The 18,348-nt window shown below is 38.0% G+C and overlaps 1 protein-coding gene across 2 annotated transcripts in view; it reads right to left on the bottom strand.

Annotated features, from left to right (window-relative positions):
• Positions 1 to 18,348, bottom strand: part of ADGRB3 (adhesion G protein-coupled receptor B3) — an 886,492-nt gene that overhangs the window by 389,765 nt on the left and 478,379 nt on the right. For both annotated transcript variants that reach the window (XM_024996868.2, XM_024996869.2), the window contains exons 14-15: positions 12,805 to 12,954; positions 11,925 to 12,000 (exon numbers count right to left, since the gene is read on the bottom strand). In XM_024996868.2, coding sequence (XP_024852636.1) covers positions 11,925 to 12,000; positions 12,805 to 12,954 — 226 coding nt within the window. The remainder of the gene's footprint in view (positions 1 to 11,924; positions 12,001 to 12,804; positions 12,955 to 18,348) is intronic.

The following is an 18,348-nucleotide window of genomic DNA, read 5'->3' as shown; positions in this document are numbered from 1 at the left end:
TTATTGGCAGACAAATGGATAAGAAAGCTCTGGTACATATACACAATGGAATATTACTCAGCCATTAAAAAGAATGCATTTGAATCAGTTCATTAGAGGTGGATGAAACTGGAGCCTTTTATACAGAATCAAGTAAGTTAGAAAGAAAAACACCAATACAGTATACTAATGCATATATATGGAATTTATAAAGATGGTAATGATGACCCTATATGTGAGACAGCAAAAGAGAAACAGATGTATAGAACAGTCTTTTGGACTCTGTGAGAGAAGGTGAGGGTGAGATGTTTTGAGAGAATAGCATTGAAACATGTATATTATCATATGTGAAACAGATCACCAGTCCAGGTTCGATGCATGATACAGGGTGCTCGGGGCTGGTGCACTGGGATGACCCAGAGGGATGAGATGGGGTGGGAGGTGGGAGGGGGATTCAGGATGGGGAACACATGTACTTCCCATGGCTGATTCATGTCAATGCATGGCAAAATCACTACAGTATTATAAAGTAATTAGCCTCCAATTAAAGTAAATGAATTAATTTAATAAAAAATTTTAAAAATTAAAAAAAAATAAAAAGGAAAATCAATGTAAACCTTAAAAAAAAAAAGTTCACCCAATTATGGTTTAGAAGGAATGTACCTCAACATAATAAAGGCTATTTGAAAAGCCCTCAGCTAACATCATTCCCAATGGTGAAAAACTAAAATTGTTCACTGTAAGTTGATGAAGAAAGCAAACATGCAATATATTGTCACTTCTATTCAAGCTAAACCTAGAATTGTTAACAGGTAGGGGTTCTGTAATAGCCTAACAATCAGGCAAGTAAAAGAAACAAAAAGCAACCAAATTGGAAAGGAAGAAACAAATTTATCTCACTTTGCATATGAAATGATCTTAACATGTAGAATACCCTAAAGATTCCACAAAAATCCTCTTAGAACTAATAAACACATGAGCAAGGTATAAGATGTAAAATTAACACACAAAAATCAGTTGCAGTTATGTACACTAACAATGGGGGTTTCCTGGTATCTTAGTGGTAAAGAATCCACCTGCCAATTCAGGATCCCTGGGTTGGGAAGATCCCCTGGAGAAGGAAATTGCAACCCACTCTAGTATTTTTCCCTGGGAAATCCCATGGACAGAGGAGCCTGGCAGGCTACAGTTTATGGGGTCACAAAAGAGTTGGACACAAATTAGCAAACTAAACAACAACACCCACAATGAATAATCCTAAAAGGAAATTAGGAAAGCAATCACATTTGAAACAGCATCAAAGAGAATAAAATACTTAGGAATAAACTTAACCAAGGAAGTGAAGAATTGTATGCTGAAAACCAAAAAACATTGTTGAAAGAAATTAAAGACGATAGGAGCAAATGGAAAGACATCCTGTTTTTATGAACAGAAAGACATAATATTGTTAAAATTTCCATAATGCCCAAAGCAATCCACAGATCAATGCAACCCATATCAAAATCCTAATGACCTTTTTGTAGAAATAGAAAAAAAATTCTAAAATTCATATGGAATCTGAAAAGATTCTGAATAGTCAAAACAATCTTTACAAAGAATATGAAAGCTGGAGGTACTATACTTCTTGATTTCAAAACATGTTACAAGGTTATAGTAAGTCAAAACAGTATGGCACTGGCATAAAGACAGAAGATAGAACATATAAACATCAGTTGAATAGAATAGAGAGCCTAGAAATAAACCCTCACATATATGGACTAATTATTCTTGACAAGGCTGACCATAAAATTTGAAACAATAAACTCCTAGATTAAAACATAGAAGAGCTTTATGACATTGAATTTAGCAGTGATTTCTGATATGACACCAAAAGTACAGGCAGTAAAAGTTAAAATAGACATATGATACTACACCAGACTTAAAAATAGTATCGTAAAGGAAATAACTGTCAGAGTGAAAAGTCAAGTATGTAATAAGACAGAATATTTAGAAGCTATATATATGATAAATGATTATTATTGAGAATATTTAAATAAATTCTAAAGTGAAAACAAAGAATAAGACTGAGAAATGGAAAGAGACTTAATTATCTCTATGAAGGTTATATGTGAAAGGCCAATAAGTATATGCAAAGGTACTCAACCATCACTAATTATCATGGAGAGGCAAATCAAAATCACAAGGAAATATCACTTCACATCCATTAGGATGGCCACTGTCAACAAAACAGAAAATCATAAGTGGTGAATAGGTTGTGGAGAAACTGGAAGCCTTCTGCACTGTTGGTGAGAACGTGAAATGGTGTAGCTCCTATGCAAAACAGTACACAGATTCTTCAAAATTCAAAAGTTTAATTACCATATGATCTAGAACTCCCACTCCTAGTTATATATCCTAAAAAACTGAAAACAGGATCCTGAATAGATATTGATACATCCATGTTCACTGCATTACTATTCACAGTAGCCAAGAGGTGGAGGCAACCCAAATGTCTATTGACAGATGAATGGATAAAGAAAGTAAGTTAATACAGATGATGGAACATTATCCAGTCTTAAAAAAGAAGGAAATTCTGTCCTATTTTACAACATGGATAAGCTTTGAGGACATCATGCCAAGTGAAATAAGCCAGTAACAAAAAGACAGATACTGTATGATTTCACTTATACAAGGTTATCTAAAATAGTCAAATTTTCAGAAGCAGAAAGTAGAATCATGGTTTTAGGGGTTAGGAGGAGGAGGTCAAAGGGGAGTTGCTGTTTAAGAAATATGCAAAGTGAAAAAATTCTAGAAATCTGTTGCACAATACGCATCATAGAGTCAACACTACTATTCTGTACACTTTACAGTGGTTAAGATGGTAAATATTGTGTGTTTTTTACTACATTTTGGGCTTTCCAGGTGACACTAGTGGTAAAGAACTCCCCTGCCAATGCAGGATATATAAGAGAGGTAGATTTGATCCTGGGTCGGGAAGATCCCCTGGAGGAGGGAATGGCAAGCCACTCCAGTATTCTGGCCTGGAGCATCCTATGGACAGAGGAACCCGGTGGGCTACAGCCTATGGGGTCACAAAGAGTCAGACACAACTGAAGTGACTTAGCACTAAAACAATGTAATGCAGTGTTACAAAACAAATATCAGTAGAAGGGATTGTGGAACTAATTGTGCAAATAACATATAGCCAGATAAGGTACAGTAAAAAGGAGTTAATGAGGAACTCCGCCCGTGGCAAAGGTCATGAGGAAGGAGGCTTGGCATACGCAAAGGTGGGATCGAGCCTCAGGAGTCCCCCTGGAAATTCTCGAGCATCTACCCCCAAAACCAGAGTCTGCCTACTTTACTGCTTTGTGCTCTCACCTACACCTCTGACTTTACGGGGGCTGTCCCCCACCACCATCTCTCTCCTGAATAGGTTCTTCTGGCCACATGTGATTGTTCACAGCCTCCCAACCGTGAGAGGCATGAGATGTTCTAAACTGTCTAAATACAGATTCCTTTGAGCAGTTAAAAGATTGATTAGAAATTGTATTGGTGAAGGGTTTTTCACTTGTTGGGCCAATGTTTGCTGCTAAGTTTCCCTTACCTACTGTGTCCCTGGCAGTGTATTGATTAATATAATTGGTGTATAGGAATGTAAGCAGTAGCTTTAATGTTTGTAACCTTGGACCCTTGAGTTAATTCTTTTTCTTGTTATAGCCCACCACACCTTTGCCCTATAGGAATGCAACTTTATCTAATGCTTTTGGAGTGTGGCGCCTGACTAATCACCTTTAGAGAAAAATAAGTTTTCTGAAGAAAGGGTCTTAAAATGTTAACAGGCCTCCGGGCCAGAAGATGATGTAAATCACCTAAACCTTTGCATATGAAGAAAGCCTAGCTTATTGCTGACTCTACCCCTTCCCCCATTATCCCCTATGCGCAACTTAAGGTATAAAAACTACTTTGGAAAATAAAGTGCAGGCCTTGTTCACCGAAGCTTGGTCTCCCCATGTCGTTCTTTCTCTCACCTTCTGGCTGAATTATTCAGCCTCTTTTCTCCACTGCATTTCCTCACTGAGCTATCCTTATTCAACCACTGTTTATATCCTTAATTAACGTTTAATTAAGCAATTGTTTCCTGATCCTCGCCGAGGCTTTCCCCGCTTCGAATTCCCTGGATCCACTGGGGCTGGACCCCGGCAGTAAACATATTAAAATTACTGTAGCCTCTTTCTATTTTTAAAAGTATAGTTCGTGCAGCTTCTAACCTGAAAGCTTTCATAATTGTTTTAAATGAGCTTTTCAATTAAAATAAAACCAAAATAAAATAGGTGATTTCATATATTCCAGGAAATGGAGACTGCATCGAAATCATTAAGCTAAATACATTTACTTTAAAAAAAAAATAGTTTTATATTGAAGTATAGCTACATTTACAATGTTGTGTTAGGTCAGGTATACAGCACAGTGATTCAGTTATACATATAAATACACCAATTAATTTTCAGATTCTTTTCCCATATAGATTAGTACAGAGTACATTGTATATCTCCCTGTGTTATATAGTAGGTCCTTGCTGATTATTTACTTTATATGACGTAGTGCGTATGTCTTAATCCCAAACTCCTAATTTATTTCTCTTCCCCTTTCCTCTTTGGTTACTATATATTTGTTTTCTATGCCTGTAAGTCTGTTTCTGTTTTCTAAATAAGTTCATCCCTATCACTTTTTTATATTCCAAATATAAGTGATATCATATGATGTTTGTCTCTGACTTATTTTACTTAGTGTGATAGTCTCACTTATGCTTAATACTAAAATCAGCTGATGGCTGCTAAAAGTTGTTGGGCTAACTTAGAACTTGGAAAACAAATGACAATTTCAAATTAGGTAACACCTAGATCCACAACGAAGCTAAGGGATCAGAGGTTTAAATTAACTTTAAAACAGTGTGCCCAAATTAAACTCATTAAAAAAAAATAATATACTGACTTTGTAATATTACAATAATTTATAGCATTAGCCATATAAATTTGTTACCCCATGGATAATTTTAATTTCTAATGTCCTTACCATAGGACATTATTAAAAGATACAGACTACTACAAACTACAATATTTCATTGCAAGCTCAGAATGAAGAGGCAAAGTTCAAAATCTGGTCCTCAAACTGAAGAAAACATGTTCTTGGTGCAACTCAGTATTTCAGATCGATTACGTTCAAGATGTATTGGTATAAATGTGATTATGTTTTTGTTTTTCTATTATTTACACTATTTTCTGGTTCATTGCTATTCTTGTTTGCTTTTAATTCCTAGAATATTAGGAACTCAGTTCAGTTCGGTTCAGTTAAATGGGCTCTATTTCCTAAATATGATAAAAGTTAGCATCATTTATCTTTTATGTTGGTGTACTTGACAGCAAATTTATGTGATTTTGCATTATTGAAATGTTTTTTTCCTTTTTGAAAAAATAGTTCTCATGTTACTGGCTAATGAAAATGTTAGTTAGTTTGGTTTATCCATATTTTTTCTAGCACTTTAATACTATAGTGTAATTTGCATATAATTTTAATTAGGTCCTTTATAATGAATATTAATAGCTTCATTTATGCACATTTTTTCTTTTTTTTAAAGCAGGACTACGTCTTCCATCTGGAGGAGGACATGGCAACCCACTCCAGTATTCTCGCCTGGAGAATCCCATGGATAGAGGAGCCTCATGAGCTACAGTCTATGGGGTCACAAAGAGTCAGACATGACTGAGCGACTAACCACAGCACAGCACATCTATACATCCTATGAGGAAAAGTACACATTACTCCCATACTCAAAAGTATTGTAATTTTCCTATATAGCTGGAACTTGGCTTTATTAGATGAATTAGAAAATGGGTTGATTACAACTGTTTCTTGAACTTTTTGGCTTGAATGCATGCTTGGATATACTTTTCTTCCTTAGAGATAATTTCTATTAGATAATCATGCATTTTTACAGGCTCCTGGATTTACCAAATTGTCCTACTAAAATGTACTACAGTTAAACCCTCAACAGGGTAAGAACTGTGGGTGGTTATTAGTTCCCTAATGTGCATAGAGCCTGTGTGGATGCTCTCAGCACCCTCAAAGGATCCCTGACCTTTGCTGGTCAGCTTTTAGCGATCAGTCTCAAAAGTGGTCATGAGGGGTAGGAAGAGTCCAGCCCTTGGTGTTAATAGCCTTGGCTGGGGCCACCAAATTGACCCCTAGCACTTTGAGGTACCCATGCATGGCTACCTCCCCCTGGGCCTTTCAAGTTTTTCTGCAGAAGATACACATGTATCCAAAGGAATGTAGAAATCTGTACTACTCAAAGAAATAGATATGTGAGTATCCAGAGGCAGCAAGAGAGTGAAAGATAATGGTTTTGGAAAACCAAAGACTTGAGATGGATTAGAATCCACCCACCTTCAGGACACAACATCTTGGGCTCAGTTCCTCTATTGGCAGAATCAGATTGTGGACAGAACTAACTTTTAAAGGGCCTGTGGCACTGGCTCTATGCTTTTTACTGTGAGATATTATTCTGAAGAATACAACTGGGAGGCTGAGAATAGCCCTCACTTAGTTTGGACTTGAGTAGAGCACATTTCCTTCAGATAAAGTCACAATCTGAATCCACTTAATTGTAAAAGGAAAAACAATCCAACAGTAAAATTGAGGTTGCAGTTTGAAGAAGAGTTGAAGGTATATTAGGGCAAGAGAGGAAAAACAAATATCTAAATGAAAGAGTCAACATGCAGTTATTGCTATCTTTATATTAAGGCAAAATTCTAAATGATATCTATTCGAAACATTATCAAGTTCTTGGTCTGCACCAGGGCAATTATGCAAAGTATTGTTTTAAAAATACTGTATTAAAATACAAAACTCCTGGAGATTTAACAGCAAGCCTGACATTATTCCGTGTATGGGAAAATTGGCTTCAAAATATTCAACAGATAATTATTAGTAAAATGATCACAGAAGAAAATGTGTCATGAATATCTGATAAATAATAACTAAACATACAGAGTAAATTTGTGTATTTTCATGTTGAATAAGAAGATATGTCTTTTTCTCTTGGATTCAGATCGCATAGTCAAATTTTACAGTGAAGCAACAAAATATATGTATTTTATTCCTTTGTTCCTAAAATATTTTAATAGTATAAAAAGAAGGCAAAAAGCCAAAGAATTGATGCCTTCAAACTGTGGTGTGGGAAAAGACTCCTGAAAGTCCCTTGAACTTAAGGGAGTCAATCTTAAGGGAGATCAACCCTGAATACTCTTTGGAAGGACTCATGCTGAAACTGAAGCTCCAATATTTTCGTGTAAACAGCCGACTCATTGGATGCAAACAGCTGACTCACTGGAAAAGACCCTGCTGTTGGAAAAGGTTGAGGGTAGAAGGAGAAGCAGGCATCAGAGGATGAGACGGCTGGATGGCATCACTGATGCAAAGGACATGAACTGGGGCAAACTCTGGGAGATGGTGAGGGACAGGGGGCCTGGGTGCTGCAGTCCATGGGGTCACAAAGACTTGGACACGACTGGGAGATGGTGAGGTGCGGGGGACCTGGGTGCTGCAGTCCATAGGGTTACAGAGACTTGGACACGACTGGGAGATGGTGAGGGACGGGGGGCCTGGGTGCTGCAGTCCATAGGGTTACAGAGACTTGGACACGACTGGGAGATGGTGAGGGACGGGGGGCCTGGGTGCTGCAGTCCATAGGGTTACAGAGACTTGGACACGACTGGGAGATGGTGAGGGACGGGGGGCCTGGGTGCTGCAGTCCATGGGGTCACAAAGACTTGGACACGACTGGGAGATGGTGAGGTGCGGGGGACCTGGGTGCTGCAGTCCATAGGGTTACCGAGACTTGGACACGACTGGGAGATGGTGAGGGACAGGGGGCCTGGGTGCTGCAGTCCATAGGGTTACAGAGACTTGGACACGACTGGGAGATGGTGAGGGACGGGGGGCCTGGGTGCTGCAGTCCATAGGGTTACAGAGACTTGGACACGACTGGGAGATGGTGAGGGACGGGGGGCCTGGGTGCTGCAGTCCATAGGGTTACCGAGACTTGGACACGACTGGGATATGGTGAGGGACGGGGGGCCTGGGTGCTGCAGTCCATAGGGTTACCGAGACTTGGACACGACTGGGTGACTGAACAGCAGCATAAACACTAAACTTCTTTGTACCTCAATTTTTAAAAAACTGGCTTTTTATATAGAATATTTTATCAAAGACAATTATTCCAGTAAACATTTCTTATGCATTTATTATTTATAATAATAAATATAATGCACTGTTCTGGGAGTTCTGAGAATAGAGGAGACTTAAAAGAATTAAGACAGTTGGGTGAGGAGGGATGTTGCATAGTGAATATTTGTCGAGTGACTATGTAACAAAGGCATCACTCTTGTCTTCTGAAAGGCTTCTTCTACTCACTAGACTTTCTGAAACAATTTTTTGGAAAGAAAAAAACAAACAAAACTTAGTGGTTCATCATTGTACAGTGTGAAATGAAAGAAAATGAGGAGGAAATGCTAATATTTCACCTTTCAAACAGTGCTTAAACAAACTTTATATCCTAAGCATTCTATGGTCATTATTTCTAATGAAGCGAAAGGTGAATATTGTCTTCCTATAGTCGTTTACCTAGTTACTTTATCCTTAGGAAGTGTAAGTGGGTGTTGGAGAAGGAAATGGCAACCCACTCCAGTGTTCTTGCCTGGAGAATCCCGGGGACGGCGGAGCCTGGTGGGCTGCCGTCTATGGGGTCGCACAGAGTCGGACACAACTGAAGCGACTTAGCAGCAGCAGCAGTAAGTGGGTGTACATAGTCACAATTCTTATATAAAGGTTATTAAGAACTTCAAATAAATGTGCCAGAATGCTAAAATTCTACAATTTTACTGAAATAAAGACAAGGAATTTTTGAAGTTAAAAAGAACCTTTGAGTTCAACTGAATGATTTACACACAGTCAGTGACTTGCCCAGAGGCTAATCTGAATCTCTGTCACAGGTCGTACCAATGGAGTACAGTTCTGGACTTTTTCAGTTTATGCATTAAACTGCCCACAATGTAGCCATTAATCCTCCCACAAGTGATCACTGCTTCTGCCATGATGTAAAAAATGTTGAAAGTTTTTTTGTTTTTTTTTTTTACAAAAAGGCCTATTCAGTTCAGCTCAGTTCAGTTCAGTCGCTCAGTCGTATCTGACTCTTTGCGACCCCATGAACCACAGCACCCCAGGCCTCCCTGTCCATCACCAACTCCTGGAGTTCACTCAAACTCATACCCCTAGATAAATTTCCAATTCTCTTCACTCTGTGAATTTATGAAACTTAGACTAAAACTTAGATGTGAGAGTTGGACTGTGAAGAAAGCTGAGCGCTGAAGAAATGATGCTTTTGAACTGTGGTGTTGGAGAAGACTCTTGAGAGTCCTTGGACTGCAAGGAGATCCAACCAGTCCATTCTGAAGGTGATCAGCCCTGGGATTTCTTTGGAGGGAATGATGCTGAAGTTGAAACTCCATTACTTTGGCCACCTCATGCGAAGACTTGACTCATTGGAAAAGACTTTGATGCTGGGAGGGATTGGGGGCAGGAGGAGAAGGGGATGACAGAGGATGAGATGGCTGGACGGCATCACCAACTCAATGGACGTGAGTCTGAGTGAACTCCTGGAGTTGGTGATGGACAGGGAGGCATGGCGTGCTGTGATTTATGGGGTCGCAAAGAGTAGGACACAACTGAGTGACTGAACTGAAGTGAATTAAGACTGATCTGACTTTGTGTAGGTAAGCGAGTTCTATGGTGTTATTCAAAATAAGATCAACCATAATGCAGCTCTGTTTGACACGTAGCAGTGAAACTAATTCACAGTCTAAAGCATTACACACTGAGTATTTCATTTGCATTCACTATGTCCCTCTGCAGCAAACAGAATGAATGTTGCACGTAAAGGTGCTTCTATTTTAAAGTTGAACTGAAGCAGATGATGACTGAGTGACTGAAAAGCTTATAAATTTCTTGTTATGTTCAATTGAAATTAAAACCCAGATCATCTGATTTTGAGTTAGTGCCTAATCTAGAATTCTTGCAAGATTAGGTTTACACAAACTGCCAATGGAAATAAGGGGCTAACTTTGAGTATCTTTTAACTTTCTCAAATAAATATAATACACAGAGATAGACGCAGTGTAACTCCAAATTAGTTTTAGCTGTGAGTAACTGTGCAGACCAATGTGTTTTAATAAAACCCGTGGAAAAACTGAAAGTGAAAGAATTAGCTTTGAGAAGGTATTAGCAGAACCAAACAAACCACAAACCTATCTAAATTCAGGAAGCCCAATTTCCATCCAGAGAGGAACAGAGTTAAAGAAAGCTAGATTTCTGAGTTGTCTCTGTGGTTGAAACCTCCCCTTGGATGACACACCAACTCTATCAATTTGCTCCACATAGATTTTCTCCAAATAATCTTGCAGTCACTGCAACTGTTGTTTCTTTCTTGGGAGGTCTTTTCCTACTGGACTGAACTCTAATTGTTTTTATTTATTAGCCCATTTGTTATACCCCTGGTATAATGTACACATCAATTTGCAGTCTCTCCCCTTGAAAAACTTAGCGCTTTACTCAGATGGGAGTGAGGAAGTGCTCACAGCCCTGGGGCTGTATTTAACTAAAATACAGTTTTGTCTCAGTTCTTCACTGCGAGCTCTGCTGGAGGAAACAGATCATCAAGAGTGAGGACAGCATCATCCAGACAGATGGACACCTTGCTTTCCGTGTACGTAAGTGCTCAGTAGTTGAGTCCTGTCAGACTCTTTGCGACCCCGTGGACTGTAGCCCACCAGGCTCCTCTGTCCATGGGGATTGTCCAGGCAAGATTACTGGAGTGGGTTGCTGTGCCCTCCTCCAGGGGATCTTCCTGACCCAGGGACTGAGCCCGCGTCTCTTGCATCTCCTACATAGCAGGCGAATTCTTTACCACTGCACCACCTGGGGAGCCCATGTTTTTCTTTCTTTTTTTTCTGTGAAAGTGAAGTGAAAGTGAAATTCGTTCAGTTGTGTCCAACTCTTTGCGACTCAGTCCATGGGATTCTCCAGGCTTGAATACTAGAGTGGGTAGCCTTTCCCTTCTCCAGGATATCTTCCCAACCCAGGGATTGAACCCAGGTCTCCCGCATTGCTGGTGGATTCTTTACCAGCTGAGCCACAAGAGCAGCCCAAGAATACTGGAGTGGGTAGGCTATCCCTTCGCCAGCGGATCTTCCAGACCAACGAATCAAACCGGGGTCTCCTGCATTGCAGGCGGATTCTTTACCGATCTGATAAACCAGTTAAGACAGCAGAACAAATAAATTAATGTTGGTAGAATTACTATTTGTAATTGTTTCTTTTTAATGTCTGGGAGGAAAGAAATCAATGGATTTCTTCCAAAATTACTCCTCTAATTGAACAACAGCATTCTTTCTTAATGTAACTGTAATTGGATATTTATTTAGAAGCAAATTGAGATCTTGTGCCAGTGAACAAAACGTGTGTTCTCAGCCATCATGACACTGCTTTAATTTCATGTCATGCTGGTGAACAGTAACATTAAGTACAAATAAAGCAAGAAGACAGATTAATTTTAAAATGACCCATTCTATTATAGAGCCTTGAGGTTTTCTTTTTCTTACGTTTTTTCCCTCAGTCAAGGCAAGTCAGAATTACAGGGCTATAATCAGGAACTAAAATTGTCTTTCCTACTTGTTTTGCAATGCCATGATATGCTAATAAGCTGTTCATTAAATTGGTATTTTCTATTTCATTTAAGAAAAGCCCTTTGTATTACCAAAGCTTGTTTGACTATTTTCATAGAATGAGCTATAATCACATTTCTGGAATAATTTACAGAGATTACAACAGCTTATTACTTTGTAGCTTACCTCAGAGTGGGCAAAATTAGATCTAAGTTTTTGTACAGGACTGCTCCAAGAACAAAGACCGATGATTCATCTAATTCTAGAAAGAATAAAATTTAAACATATTAGCAAAACAGCAAGAAAAAGACAATGTCCTATAAAACTTTTAATCTCCTAATTACAAGGGGATTCCAGTATTTACCAATGCAAAGTCAGGAATAAGAAATGCTTTCTTAACCGTGCCGGGCAATTGAGCCCACACACTGTATGTGTTAATCATGACCCAGAAGACATGTTTTCAGTGGGTTTTGTGTCATGAAGTAACCTTCCTTCAAGCTGAGACAAGAAGTGACTGTAGTTATAGCAAAAGAGCTTAAATTCCAGGTGATGTGGGGAGACAGCCTATGCTCTTTGGAGCTCTCAGTTAAAATGTCAGACCTCCAAGGTAAGGATTGAGACCCCACTGTCACTACTGAAAAGGGTCATTCAGTTTAAGAGGCTACCTAAGATGTTCTTAAAACTCAATTCTTTTCTGAGATTTGGTTTTATGTATCAATTTTTTTAAGTGAGGCAGAAATAATTTATTTTTAATGGAATAGAAAACACAACCTATTTCAATACCTGAATTTAAAATAGTGTGCCACATGCTTTACACTGGGGTGAGACTGTCAACACTGAAAATCTGACCATGTCATCAGCAGGTCTACAATATGCACTTGTATTTTTTTTTTTTTAACATTTTAATAGATCTTTTACTCAAGTAAATTAAGATTTTAGGTGACACCAAATTGAGTTTTCTATAGTAACAAAATGACCTTAAGATCATGATTACAGACTAAATTGCTAGTGTAGTATTGAACTCGTATATTTTTTGCTCAAGGCCTAAATCGCTTCACATATTTACCTTTTGATGACACAGGAGTGAAGATGCTTTTTGGAATGACCACCCTGTCTTCTGAGTTTCTTGCCCAGTCAACCATCCCCTTCCTTCCTTTCATTGGGAAGTTGATGTCTGTTAGAACAGAGGCTGCAGGAAGCTTCTGAATGCTAGCCACTGTTAAAAAAGAAGTAATGATGTTAACTAAAATCTTTCAGTGTTATCAAAATTGACCAAATTAAACCTTTCAGTATAGTCAAAAGAAAATTTCTAGTCCAAATTATGTTTATCAGAGCTATAAAACATACATACTTATTCCTCCATATTAGATGATGCTCATTAAGGCTGTGACTGTTTTTCTTATTAATTTGGTTTCTGTTGCTCTCAGCGGAGATCATACAATGATCTTCAGTGGTGCACATTCAGAGCACAAAACGTGCAGACATACTGGTTGTTTAGGATGGGCCTCCATTCTAATGGTTAGAAGCCCATGCCGTATTTTTTGTTAAATATTTTGATTAACACACTCAACTCACAGACTGACATTTTCATTTAAATCTTTACTTTGTCTTCAGAACAAGTTTTCTGTGCTCACCTCTGAACATTGCCATTGGAACAATTATTTCACGGATTGGATTGGGTATCATGAACATGAAAAACAAGCATATTGCTCTGGGAGACAGAACTGTCAGATTCAAATAACCAAGCACCAATGCCAAAACCACAGAGACAATATAATATGCAGAATTATTTAACAAGTAGAAGAGCAATAACAAACAGTTCTTAAAATGTACATCCATAATTGAAGGTAATAAATGTAATAAATATGTGAAAAAAGAATTCTGTGTTTACTCAATGAATAATATGTTTGGTAATGCCTTGGTTGGTTGTTGGTGGTGGTTTAGTCGCTAAGTTGTGTCTGACTCTTGTGACCCTGCCAGGCTCCTCTGTCCATAGGATTCTTCAGGCAAGAATACTGGAGTGGGTTGCCATTTCTTTCTCCAGGGGATCTTCCCAACCAAGGAATTGAACCCAGGTCTTCTGTATGGTAGGCAGATTCTTTACCAACTGAGCTATGACTTAATATATATTTTATTATACATATATATATATATATATATATATATATATATATATACATCAATATATAACTATATGTAATAAAACTATGATAGTAAATACTCAAGCACTTATTGATTATATATATTTTCAATGATTACTTAATTTGTAAATTTTACTTAGGTCCATACTTGACTTAACATTAAAGTTTCAGATGTCCTATGTATGATTTAAATGGAAAGATAGTGGGGAAACCCTAAAAGCTATCACAACAGAAAAGCCGTAGTAAGAAACCATTAGGCTCCTCATAAATGTATTTCATTTGAAAGAAACTTGTAATTTAAACAAGAGAGAATGAAAATTATGAATTTAACAATATTAGTTGTATAAATATATTACTTCACCACTGGCTTAGTTGCAAATTAAATTGGTTATATATTACTATACTTTATGAAAGCTCTTTCAGACTATTATACACATCCATTATCAGAACAGAATAGAATTTCATTTGGCCTGTAATTTGACATAATAATGTTAAAAAAGGATTTTGTAACTAAATGTTGAAGGAAAAGGGTGCCGGGTAACATAAATTGTTATGGATGTGAAATGCTATTTTGGGATAGCATCTCTAATTATTTTAGTCTCTTTAATAATTCAAACAACATAGTCTTTATGCTCCAGAAGTCAACCCAGTTTATCTGTCCTAAAGGGTCCAAACACTCCAGTGCATGTAGATGAACAGATCAGCACACTGGCAGCATGCTCTTTCTTAAGGGTCTTCCAGGCCTCATTCAACATGCAAAGCTAAGTGCATCTACTTCCAAATTCCTTGATTCTAACTTTGGTTGTCTTGGTGTTGAGAGGAAATTTATTTCACTTCGTTGGTCTAAAAACTGATGAAAAATAATAAAGCCTTTTCTGATTTCTGGTTTCTATTTTAAAGGAAAACAAGAGATAAACTGTTGGATTCTGAAGTCTATTAATTCCTATGGCTTCTATATACATTGAAAAGAAAATAAAACAGAAAAAATAAACAATCAAAGAGAAATAGATGTCATATGGAAGAAGCTTATTCTGTATCAATTGTATATCACTTTATCCTAAACAAATGCGGGTTCAATACATTACTCTTAAATATATAAAAATGAGGTAATTATACATGCATGCATCTCACTTTATGAAGTGCATTCATTCTTCAGTTGGAGGTACACTGGGTGTTAAATGACAACCATATAGATTTAATTGACTACTGATTCTAGACTAAAGGAATACAAAAACCACTTAGAATCACTTATCTAACTTCTGTAGGAAGTCCTTTAAATTGTGCAGTAATGCACATAGGAAGTGTATAAAAACAAACATGTATGCATTAATTTTATAGAAATGCAGTTCATAAAGTAAGATGGCATTTTAAATAAATACATGATAAAAAGAGATATGACTTCATAGACTGACAAGATTCAAATACAGCCTCAATTACCAGTATACAAGTTCTTTAAAATAGGCAGCATTTAAATGTGCACATTTTTACCTTAAACCTACGTAGGAAGATGCTTAAGGTGACACTGTCGTTCTTTATGATGGTGCCGTGATTAACAAGAAAGCCTATTTCCATACAACAAAAATGATTTAAAGACGGCTTTTATTTTTTCCTGCTTTCAGTCCCTGTAACAGACACTTGGACCAACCCAGTCCTCAATTCCTTCCCTTCTTCACTCAGTTTCTCTAAAACCTTCATGTAAAATTTAAATGCAATTAGTCTTTAGGGAACTAGGGAGCTCAAAAGAGGTAAGATTAAAAACAAATGCCTTATATATATCCAGAGAAAACCATAGTTTGAAAAGATACATGCACCCCAGTGTTCACAGCCGCACTATTCACAACAGTCAAGACCCGGAAACATCTTATATGCCCATGGATAAAGAAAGCGTGGTACATTTGTACAAGGCAATATTACTCAGCTATAGAAAAGGATAAAATAATGCCATTGCAGCAACATGGATGGACCTGAAGACCATCATATTAAGTCAGACAAAGACAAATACTGCATGATACCACCTAAATGTGGACTCTAAAAAATAACACAAATTAACTTACTTTTACAAACCAGAAATAGATTCACCGACATAGAAAACAAAGTGACAGTTATCAAAGGGGAGAGAGTTGGGGGAAGGATAAACTAGGCAGTTGGGATGAACAGGCATAAAATACTAACAGATACTCTACAAGGACCTACTGTATAGCACAGGGAGCTATATTCAATATTTTATAATAACTGATAAGGAAAATAATCTGAAAAAGATATATATATATATATGTATATACTAATATATATTTGACTCACAGTGTTGTATACCTGAAATTAACATGACATTGTATGATGTCTTAAGACATGTCTAGAGTATATACGTGTCTAGTGCTGACAAAGAGCATCAGTGCAGAGCGTGAGGGCACAACCTGCATGCTTTGCTTCCATAAGTTGCTGCATAAAATCCAGTCGTGAGGATTCAAATAATATAGTGTCTTTCCTCAAAAACTGAGAAAATATCTTTCTTACAGAAGACTAAAGTGGTTAGAAAAAAATCTCAAAGGACATAATGTCCCTGAACACATAGGCGAGTCTTGAATGCTCCAAGAATTAGCCTAAATTCACTGTATCGTGTCTTCATTACAACACTAGAACTTATTTCTCATGTAACAAAAATAGGTGACTCACCATGGATAAACCTTGGAGCAAACCCAGCTGCCTTTCATTCTGCATGTTCACTGCTTTCCTTCTGCATTTGGAATACAGCATAAAACCCTCTGGGAGCACTATGTCTGTTACTGGCCAAGCTCTCAGAGGGTTCAGGTTTGGTATAGACTTTTGGCCATCAGAAAGCATAAGGGAATTTATACAAAGGATCTAAAAGCACATGAGTCATTCTTCTGTTTTTTTTTTTTTTTTTGTAACCACTGAGTTCTCCTTTGCTTCATCAAAGCAGACAGGGTGCCTCTAACTTGTTCCTGAGAAAAATCATGATGTTTTAGCCCTTTGTCCTTATTGACTGAGGTCCTGGACAATGGGGATTCTGTCTGATTCATCCTTGTAATGTGTATGGTCCACTACAAGTTGAATCAGCTGCATTATGAATAAGATAAAAAATAAGGAATAAATTAGGAGCTTGGGCTTAACATATACACATCAATATGCCACCAAATTTGGAAAACTCAGCAGTGGCCACAGGACTGGAAAAGGTCAGTTTTCATTCCAATCCCAAAGAAAGGCAATGCCAAAGAATGCTCAAACTACCACACAATTGCACTCATCTCACACGCCAGTAAAGTAATGCTCAAAATTCTCCAAGCCAGGCTTTAGCAATACGTGAACCGTGAACTTCCAGATGTTCAAGCTGGTTTTAGAAAAGGCAGAGGAACCAGAGATCAAATTGCCAACATCCGCTGGATCATGGAAAAAGCAAGAGAGTTCCAGAAAAACATCTATTTCTGCTTTATTGACTATGCCAAAGCCTTTGACTGTGTGGATCACAATAAACTGTGGAAAATTCTGAAAGAGATGGGAATACCAGACCACCTGACCTGCCTCTTGAGAAACCTATATGCACGTCAGGAAGCAACAGTTAGAACTGGACATGGAACAACAGACTGGTTCCAAATAGGAAAAGCAGTATGTCAAGGTTGTATATTGTCACCCTGCTTCTTTAACTTATATGCAGAGTACATCATAAGAAACACTGGGCTGGAGGAAGCACAAGCTGGAATCAAGATTGCCGGGAGAAATATCAATAACCTCAGAGATACAGATGACCACCACCCTTATGGCAGAAAGTGAAGAGGAACTAAAGAGCCTCTTGATGAAAGTGAAAGAGGAGAATGAAAATTTGGCTTAAAGCTCAACATTTAGAAAACTAAGATCATGGCATCCAGTCCCATCACTTCATGGGAAATAGATGGGGAAACAGTGGAAACAGTGTCAGACTTTATTTTTCTGGGCTCCAAAATCACTGCAGATGGTAACTGCAGCCATGAAATTAAAAGACGCTTACTCCTTGGAAGGAAAGTTTTGACCAACCTAGATAGCATTTACCAACAAAGGTACGTCTGGTCAAGGCTATGGTTTTTCCAGTGGTCATGTATTGATGTGAAAGTTGGACTGTGAAGAAAGCTGAGCACTAAAGAATTGATGCTTTTGAACTGTGGTGTTGGAGAAGACTCTTGAGGGTCCCTTGGACTGCAAGGATATCCAACCAGTCCATCCTAAAGGAGATCGGTCCTGGGTGTTCTTTGGAAGGAATGACGCTGAAGCTCAAACTGCAGTACTTTGGCCACCTCATGTGAAGAGTTGACTCATTGGAAAAGATTCTGATGCTGGGAGGGATTGGGGGCAGGAGAAGGGGATGATAGAGGATGAGATGGCTGGGTGGCATCACCGACTCGATGGACGTGAGTTTGAGTGAACTCCGGGAGTTGGTGATGGACAGGGAGGCTTGGCTTGCTGCAATTCATGGCGTT

The sequence above is a fragment of the Bos taurus genome, chromosome 9 (assembly GCF_002263795.3).
Source record: "Bos taurus isolate L1 Dominette 01449 registration number 42190680 breed Hereford chromosome 9, ARS-UCD2.0, whole genome shotgun sequence".
NCBI lineage: Eukaryota > Metazoa > Chordata > Mammalia > Artiodactyla > Bovidae > Bos > Bos taurus.
This window is presented reverse-complemented; position numbering and strand designations above follow the sequence as displayed.